Source organism: Arachis duranensis, chromosome 7 (assembly GCF_000817695.3).
Source record: "Arachis duranensis cultivar V14167 chromosome 7, aradu.V14167.gnm2.J7QH, whole genome shotgun sequence".
Lineage (NCBI taxonomy): Eukaryota > Viridiplantae > Streptophyta > Magnoliopsida > Fabales > Fabaceae > Arachis > Arachis duranensis.
This window is the reverse complement of record NC_029778.3, coordinates 69,669,538-69,679,376: the sequence shown is the minus strand read 5'-3', so window position 1 is coordinate 69,679,376 and position 9,839 is coordinate 69,669,538. Positions and strand designations below refer to the sequence as shown.

Below are 9,839 nucleotides of genomic sequence, written 5' to 3'. Positions count from 1 at the left end.
TATTTCAAACTTGGGGGTAGAATCTTCGGTTCCAACTTTGGTGCCTCCAATTCCCTCTTGCTTGGCTTATCCATCATGATTGATTTGTCCATAGCCTCCAGTGGTAACTCGCCACATGAGACTTGTTGATCTTGCTCTTGGGTTTTTTCACATTGTTCTTCCTCTAGGACTCCTTGAACCAAGTTTTCAATGGTATCCACCATCGTGCATTCACCAATGGCTTCCTTGGGGTAGCTTATTGCCTTGAAGACATTGAAAATCATATTCTCTTCATGTAATCTCAAGACTAGCTCTCCTTTTTTGAACATCAATTATGGCTCCAACAGTAGCTAGGAATGGCCTTCCTAGGATGATTGATGTGTTGGCTTCTTCCTCCATATCAAGCACAACAAAATCAGCTGGGAAGATGAATTATCCCACTTTCACCAATAGATCTTCCACCACACCATGGGAGAATTTAAACGTTCTGTCAGCCAATTGAAGTGCCATCCTTGTTGGCTTGGCTTCCTCTATTCTCATTCTTTTCATCATGGCCAAAGACATGAGGTTTATGCTTGCTCCGAGATCACATAATGCCTTCTCAATATTCATATCTCCAATGATACATGGGATTTGGAAGCTCCTAGGATCTTTCAGTTTTTGGAGAAGCTTCTTTTGTATTATGGCACTACACTCCTCAGTGAGCACTACAGTCTCTTTCTCTCCCCAATTCCTCTTCCTTGTCATGAGCTCCTTTAAAAATTTGGCATAGAGCGGCATTTGCTCTAGTGCCTCAGCAAAGGGTATGTTGATCTAGAGCTTCTTGAAGATTTCTAGGAATCTAGAGAATTGGTTGTCTTTGCCATCCTTCCTCAGTCTTTGTGGGTAGGGTGCCTTCGGCATATAAGGCTTCAGGACTTGCTTTGGTGGGGATTATGCATGGGTCTCTTCTTCCTTCTTGGTTTCAGGTTCCCTTGCAGCTTCTTCTTCTTGGTGGCTTTGGCTTGGGGGTGTTTCTTCTACAACCTTCCCACTTCTTAGTGTTATGGCTTTGCATTCTTCCCTTGGGTTAGCCATGGTGTCACTAGGAAAGGTATGTGTAGACATGGGTATTTGCTTAGACAAGCTCCCTAGTTGTGCCTCCAACTTTGAAATTGCTGCCCCTTGATTCTTTATGTTGGATTTGACCTCTTCCTGGTTAGCATCTATTTTTCTGTCAGCTTGTAGTTGTCTTTCCAAAATAGTGGAGATAGTTCTGGTCAGTTGCGTTGACAATTATGCTATGGCTGCCTCCAATTTTGAGAAACTGCTGTTGGTTTCACATGGTTGCATGGTGGGAGTTGATGTATCTTGGTGGTGGTTGTTGTGTATTTGCTGTGTAGAGTGATATGATGTGTTTTGTGAGTTATGATAAGGTCTGTTGTTGCTTAATTGTGGTTAGAGTTGTGGTTGTTGTGATGATTGGACTGGTATGGTTTGTGGTCTTGTTGGTTTCTCCACCTAAAATTTGGGTGGTTCTTCCAACCTGGATTGTATGTCGTAGAGTTTGGATCATATGGTGGTCTAGAGGGATTGTTCACATAGTTTGTCTGCTCCCATTCACATTCAGCTTCTAGTGCATCTTCTTCTTGTGGTGGTGCTTGAGCTTGGACAACTGAAACTTGGCTTGCCTCCACCTTCCTTGTTAAGGCTGCTAGCTGTGCTGCAACTGCCTTGTTTTGTGCTAACAAGCCGTCCATAGAGTTGAGTTCCAACACTCCTCTCTTTTGAGCTCTTTATAAAGCATAGAAGTATTCATTTTCGGTTATAGTCTCAATGACATCTATGGCCTCTTCAATAATTTTCTTCTTGTTAAGTGAACCCCCTGAAGAGTGGTCCACAGCTTTCTTTGCTTCATATTATAGCCCTTCGTAGAAGATGTGTAGTTGAACCCATTCGTTGAACATATCCGAAGGGCACTTCCTTGTCAAGTCCTTGAACCTCTCCCAGGCCTCATAAAGTGTTTCACCATCTTGCTGCTTGAAGGTTTGCACCTCAGTTCTCAACCTATTGACTCTCTGTGGAGGGTAAAATCTTGCTAGAAATTTATTCACGACCTCCTCTCAAGTGGTTAAGCTCTCCTTGGGGAATGTCTCCAACCACTTTGCTGCCTTATTTTTGAGTGAAAAAGGGAACAAGAGTAGCTTGTAGGTGTCCGGGTGTACACCATTGAATTTTATAGTGTCGCATATCCTTAAGAATATAGTGAGATGTTGGTTTAGGTCCTCTTGGGCACCCCCTCCATATGAACAATTATTCTGAACAAGTGTGATAAGTTGATGTTTCAACTCAAAGTTGTTAGTATGGATTGTTGGCTTCAGAATGCTGCTGCCACAGTTTCCTGAATTTTAGTTGATGTAGGAGCCTAAGACTCTCCTCTCTTACCCAACATGATTGCCAGCTTCCTCTCCAATATGGTTATGCACCTCTTCCTCCATAGTAGCTCCCAGATCTTCCTCCAGATTTGGACTCTTCGCTTAGATTCTATATGACTAAAATCTACTATACCTCCTATGTGACTAAGATCTACTAGACTTCCTAGAAGTTTCATTGGCTCCCCAACATTCTCAAAAAGACGATAATAACAAGTTCAATTTAAAAATTATTGCGGCTCTGGAAGCAACAATCAAACTTTTAGAGCTCTAATAAGTCTTAATAACATGGAATTTGGGTGAGAAATGTAAATTACAATGAATTAATGTACTAAATTAACACGTTGTTAAAGAAGATTTTCTCAAGAGTTAATGTGAGTCACAATTATAAATTTTGGAGTCCAATTTGAGTCCATTAAAAGTTTAAGGATCAAATTAAATCTAATTTCAAATTTTAGGGGTTAAATTACTCGCATATTTATATTACAAAAACTAATTTGAGTTTATTGTAGTTAGTTTACTCATTCATTTAAGTAAATAACTTAAGTTTAAATTCACCTTATATATAATAATTTACTGATCAACAATAAATTTTTAAATAAAATTTAGATTCACAAAAATTAATTATTAATCTACTAAATTGTCGAAATTAATTTACAAATGGAGTAAAAAAATAGTATAATTCAACTGTATTAGTGCACGGTATGTTATCCACATTTGTGGATCTGTACGTTCAGTGACCTGCAAAATGCAAGCCATGTTTTACATGGAAGAAAAAAAAGAAAAAGGTTGCTTCAAATTGCAACCTGCATTTGGAAAGAAAGTGCAACTAGATGTGAAAACGTGTCTCCTGTCCCCTACATGCAGACAAGACTTGGTGTTTGACTACATTAAAAGTGCCCAAACGCGACCTTTGTTTGGTAGGTGGGCAGAGTAAATCGCAAGTTGTGATTGGCATGAAGCTGGATTGCATGTCTGACATGTGTTGGTGAAGAAATTTAAAAGGGGTCTTTATAATGCAAAATGCATCTTGCCTGGAAGAAATGTGAGCTTGTTTCACTTTGCTGAGGGTTTGTGTATTTTGGTTACAAGGGAGGGAAGAAGAAGAAGACCAAGAAAGAGAGGGAGTAGTTTGAGTGAGTGAGGAGTAAAATTTGAGAAAAAAAATAGTTCGTGATTTAATATTATTATTATTATTATTATTATTATTATTATTATTATTATTATTATTATTATTGTTGTGACGGTTATTGTTGGATTAGTTATTAATATTATTATTAACACTAATTATAGTTATGAATTAATGTTAATAATTATTTTTTTCATAGGCGATCAGAAATTTGTTGGCTTAGAATCTGCTAGAAATTTTTAATGAGATAGCTGTAGTGGCATTAATATTAACTGGGTTTTATCACGTTTCACGAGTAGGTGAAATGAGAGAACATTCTCAACTGCTGAGTGCTTTGGTAGAATGATGGAGGTCTGAAACGCACACGTTTCACCTTCCAATGGGCGAAGTGATTGTGATAATAGAAGATGTGACACATATACTTGGTCTCCCGATTAATGGAGAGCCCGTCACTGGTAGAACGGACAACAGTCACCAGTTCTTGGTGGAGAACTGCTTAACTTGCTTTGATCAGCTGCCCGATCCGGACGATCACGTATTGGGTAAGGTAAATCTAGCATACGTTCGACGATATAAAGACATCGAACCGTGTGACACATAGGAGTCTATCGAGCGGTATGTTCGGGCTCACATTTTCTTCGTGCTCAGAACAGTTTTATTTCCAAACAAATCGACGAATTCATTGAACTCAAAGTTTTTGCCTCTACTTCGATATTTTTCACTGCATTTCACTATACAGTTGGGGGCAGCTAGTCTGGCACACTTGTACAGGTCGTTGTGTCATGCATCGCCATACAACTGTAATGAGATGGATAACCCCCTCGTTTTTCTTTTTGTTTGGGCGTGGGAGCGTATGTTGTTCTTAACTCCTATTTCTCGCAATGAACTCACCGATGTTGGTGTTCTACTTGCGCGTCGGTATTGGTTATTGTTGTTGTTGTTGTTGTTGTTGTTGTTGTTGTTGTTATGTTGATTATAACCATTATAATCTTGTTTAGGTGGAGTCATTGGCATCGGCTAACGAGATATACGCAAAAGTCTACGGCACACTTTAGGCAACAACTAGATGAAATGGAAGTCAACGAAGTAGGTTTTAAAAGTTTATGTTAAGCAGCTTATTTAGTCTAATAATTTTACTAATCGTCCTTATGTTTACTGATGTCTAGTTTATATGACGACTGTATATGGTAGTTTGTCTTGACGACCTAGCCGTAAATTTGTTTATGTGCTTCACAAACTCGCCGTTAGTGTCATTTGAGTGTATAAAGTGACATACAACAGACTAAGTTAGACAAAAATTTGGCTTCAACAACATTGACCAGAGCCAGCATTCCAGATTAGTGATCCTCATTGCAAGCGGTTGACCAACCCACAGAACCATGACTGGAGCAACAGAAACAGTTAATGGGCTAACATGTGAAATTCTGGCCGCTATAATACACTGTAGTTAGGGGACGAGATTGTCGATTTTTATTCTCTCCCAGTGTACTACGAATGGTATACACAGCAGCACAAAAATCACCTACGATTGTCAGATAGAGTTGCAGGTGCAGAGGCCGACATGAATGAACCATAAGAACAATCCCATCACCACCTGGACCTCAACAGCCAAATCCCCCTCATGAGCAATAGTTTTAGGTGCTGGAATATGAGTACCAGTATCAGATACTAGTCTTTGAGCAAGGGTTTCAGGTATCATTAAAGGTTATTATCATTATTGATATGTTATTATTATTATTATAGATTAAAATATTATTATTATTATTAATATTAATTAAATACTATTAATGTTAGTTTGATGGTGCTAATATTATTTAGGTTTCGGCATACGAGCAGCAATTTCAAGTACCGACATATGAACAGTATGTTTAGGTGCCGGCATATGAGCAGCAATTTTAGGTATTGGGATATGCCTAACAATTTCAGGTGCTGGCTTACGGCCAACTGTAACACCCCGTTATCCTAAGTCTTACCTTGCGCCGTAAAGCGAAGGATAACAAAGTGTCACGACAGTTCTAAGACTCATATAATATTATATATATCTAGAAAGAAATATTAATACTAGAAGCCCGATGAAGGAATAAAAGCTCAAAGTCGCATAAAGTAGAATTACAAAAAAGCGAAGCGTTCACACACGATAACAAAATGCGTAGCACGAACGAATAAGACATAATATATATAAAACCTTGTAGATAACTCCAGGATACACAAGGTAATAATTAAAGTAAATAAGACTTATATAAGTATGATATACAAAAGAGGACTAGTCGCAGCCTGCGGAGTTTAGGCCGGCTAGTCAAACTGAATACAACAAAGTTTTAAAGTTTAAAACAGCAATAACTTATCTCTCAAAATTTTCAGAAATAAAGTCTCGAAGGCAACAAGGTTATATAAATACAAAGGGTGAGAGAGTGACTATATCAGAATGAAGCATAATAAAACAAAGATGAAACCATACTCCGCTCTATCACCATCTTGCAACTCACTAAGGTAGGTTACAACCTACATCTGAAAAATAACAACAACATATGGTATAAGAACCGAAGGTTCTCACTATGGTAACAGTGCCCAATATATAAGATGTAAAGTTTCTGGATGCCAAAGGCAATCCTAGAACTTCACATCGATATAGATATTCAAGCTTAACAAAATAAATAACATAAACAATAAACCATAAACAGGGTTATCTAAACTTAGGAGATTTCTAACTAAAACTAGTCACACCATTGTATCCCACAGCCTTTACCAACCTAATCTCCGTGCGATCCCATCGCCACCGCCTACCTAACCTCCTCAGCACTAGACAATCATAAGTAATGCAGACAAGTAAAGCACAAGTAAAGTACATGTACAGCAAATAGAACAATTAGCAAGTAAACTTGTGATTCATTTAGGCATAACAGAAATTAAGCAAAGCAACCAAACAGGTAGAAGATGCATATGATGAATGCCTTTCCTATTGGCTCGTGATATCACTTGCCGGTCTATAAATGCCAACCCGACACATCCTTTTGGATGTAGCTTTTCTGCCATGCTAGGGATATAGTGCCAGGTACACTCGCATGCGTAACCCAAGGATATAGTGTCTGGCACACTCTTGCAGCAAAAAAGATTATTAATCATAATTCAATCCCAGGGATATAGTGCCCTGCACACTATCATATAATCTAATAATTTCATCATTTCTTTCCAAGTTCTCAAGTCATCATAACCATCACCGGTTTTCAATTTCTCAAATCATCATCAGTCTATAATTTTCACAACTCATTACCTTAATCATCATTACAGTACTCTGCCATCTCACTCAACTAATCCATCTTTAATACTCCAGAAACCTAAGTTTCTGTCTTCTAAAATCATATAGAAATTCACTAAAATAAATCACTAACTCATCTTTAGTAATATTAGAACCTAATTCCTTGATAGTACTCTCAAACAGCATTTGAAGGAAGTTTAGAAAGTTAGAGAACCCTTGAAAACGAAGAAAAATCATTTTTCAGAGAAACGGGTCGATGTGTATGCATGCATTATGTATGCGTACGCATACATACAATTTGGCCTATTTTGCGTACGCATACACATGTATGCGTACGCATAGGTACCAAACAGAATGGCACTCTCGCGTATGGGGTGTTCGCGTACGCAGCATTCCCAGACTTAGAAAATTTTGCAAAGTTGCAGAAATCAGTTTTAAACACCAAACTTTAAACGTTCATAACTTTCTCTACAAAAATTTATTTTTCCCAAATTTATATCATTTTAAAACTCTTGAAATCATCTTTAATTTAAGATAAATTCCAATCAATTTCAAAAATTAAGGCTCAAGTTATGATCCGCCAAAGTCTACCAAAAATCAAGTTTTACAAAATCAACAAGGTTCTCTAAACCTCAAAACTTCACAATCAAAACCAAATCCAACATAACGAAAACAACTCAATTATCCCTATTAAACATTATCCAATCATATCTCAATTCCTATATCCATCTAAACCATTCAATCACCACTCAAGAAATTCATAACAATTTTAAATCCTCAACAATTCTTCTTTAAATCCACCATTTTCAACAATCATCAACTAAACTTAAATCATACACTTTTATACCATGTCCACCATTATTCATTATTGCACAACATCATCACATCACAATCATAATATCACAATCATCATATCACATTTATCATCCTCATATCTCAACACAAACGTTATGTCTCCACCACATACATATACCACAAACACAATCCAAACAGCCATATAATCAATTCAATCCTATCCAATGGTCTACTAGTCTAAGTGTTCATAAACATTACATATTACATAAAGAAAACTAAAATAATACCTTGGTCGATTCCTAAAATGCTCTAAACACCAAAACGAAGCCACCAAGCTCGATCTAAAGACTCAAACCAACTCCAACAAACACCAAAACTTAATCTAACATCATAAAACATACCAACATCAAACTTAAGGTTCACAAAATAACTAACCACAAAGATTTAGTGAAACCTTACCTTACTCATCGGTATCAGAGAGGCAAAATCCAACAATATTCCAATGTTAGATCACCCCTAAACAAACAAAATCACAAAATCTACTCAAAAATAAAACCTAAAATTGTGAATCTGTTAGGGATAGAAACTAGAGCATGGATTTTGAACATCTTACCACTTTTCTTAGATAGAAACGAAGAGATCGATGAGAACTTTGCGTGATCGCAAATGGCTCGTCAATCAGAGTTCCGTAGCTCAAGTTATGGCCAAATGAAGAAGAAGGTGAATAATAACTTCTCTCCTCTTCTCTCTTCACACCCGACAACACCCCTCTTCCTTTTCTCTCATGGCTTTTTTTCACTCACATTCATAAGCCTTTTCTCAATACAAAAGATGACACAAGACAGCCATAATAAAGAAAATCATAAATTAAGCACTAGTAGAAGAAAAAGAATTCAGCTCAAGTGTGAATAGATGATGCTCTGAATTTTTGCTCTCTTTTTCTTACTTCCAAATGTTGAAGTGGGGCTTTTTATATTTTCCAGCTTGCTCTTCAATTTTACCTCTTCTATTTTCTTGTCCCAGCTAACCATTGGAGCTATCTCTGAGGACATGCAATCCTTTTTCATTTTGCTCCACTATCTTGCCTGGTTGAGGAATCTCTTTCACTATCTCTGTTTTCTTTAGTCTTGCTTTCTTCCTTGGCATGCATTTCTTTTTTTTCTCTGCTATCTGTGGAGCTGCTCTGTTGTTTCTTCTCTTGTGCAAGTTTGTGTTTCGTTCTCCTACATTCTGAATTTTTTTTACTGATATTCTTGGAGTAGTGGGGCTGTCCTTGTAGTATTATTTATTCATTTTTCTTCCAGTTGTCTTGCTTTTTTCATAGTATAAACAGATACCTTTTTTTTCTTAGCAAATGCATAGCCATCTATTTTGCTGAAAGGTGCTTGATAAGTGCTTTAGGCTTATGCATTGGTTTGAAGTATTGAAAAAAAAATACTAAAACAGCATGTTGGGTTGAGAGTTGAGTAATGGACCCGTAACACTTAGCACACATATTAAATACATTTGAGCTTTAACCTAAAAAATATTTATCATCATTTATAATATCCAAAATCAAACTTAGATCAACAATTACTTTACACACCTCTATTTTAACAGCAAACCCCACGTTCTTTTCTATATAAAAAAAATGAGCCACCAAATTGAGAGATACATTGAGAAATAAAAAACAAAAATCATACTAATATAACCCCCATTAGTTACCAAATATTATTGAAATGTATGTAATATTGTGCTATTGCTTGTAGAAGAAAAGGACAATTAAAATTAAGTTGTACAAGGCTTTCTCTGCAGCAACTGGATATGGCAGCGAAACCCAAGAAAACTTGGCAGGATGCCAGAATATATAATGAACATAGATAAAATATAAAGGTAGTGCTACGGTGCTGAAGTAAATTTTTTTCAGCATCGGCTGAAATGAGATGTCAATAAGGTAAGTTATACACGTGGTATTACTTTACCTGCAAGTATAGATAAACACTGAAAAAATAGTTGTACGTGTAAAATTGTGTCAGTTTGTGTTGGATTAATTATTTAATAAAATATATTAATTTAAAAGTATAAACACATGATTAAGAAAGATAATATTTTATCTGTTTTTGTTGAAAATGGGTACGGGCATGCCGTTTTTTTTCAAGTGGGCTATTGTGAGAATCTATGACTTTGAGCAAAAAATTATTTTGGGTTGGGATAATAATAATAATAATAATAATAATAATAATAATAATAATAATAATAATAATTCACTTTTTTTTAAAAGATACTAAAA

At 36.5% G+C, this 9,839-nt stretch overlaps 1 protein-coding gene across 1 annotated transcript; it reads right to left on the bottom strand.

Annotated features, from left to right (window-relative positions):
- Positions 1-411: 411 nt before the first annotated feature.
- On the bottom strand, positions 412-759 carry LOC107458551 (uncharacterized). The gene has a single exon (XM_016076754.1). The coding sequence runs from the start codon at positions 757-759 to the stop codon at positions 412-414; it is 348 nt and encodes a 115-aa protein (XP_015932240.1).
- Positions 760-9,839: the final 9,080 nt, after the last annotated feature.

What these genes read in the sequence shown, in the direction of transcription:
- LOC107458551 (XM_016076754.1), bottom strand. Translation starts at nt 759, where the DNA reads ATGCCGCTCTATGCCAAATTTTTAAAGGAGCTCATGACAAGGAAGAGG.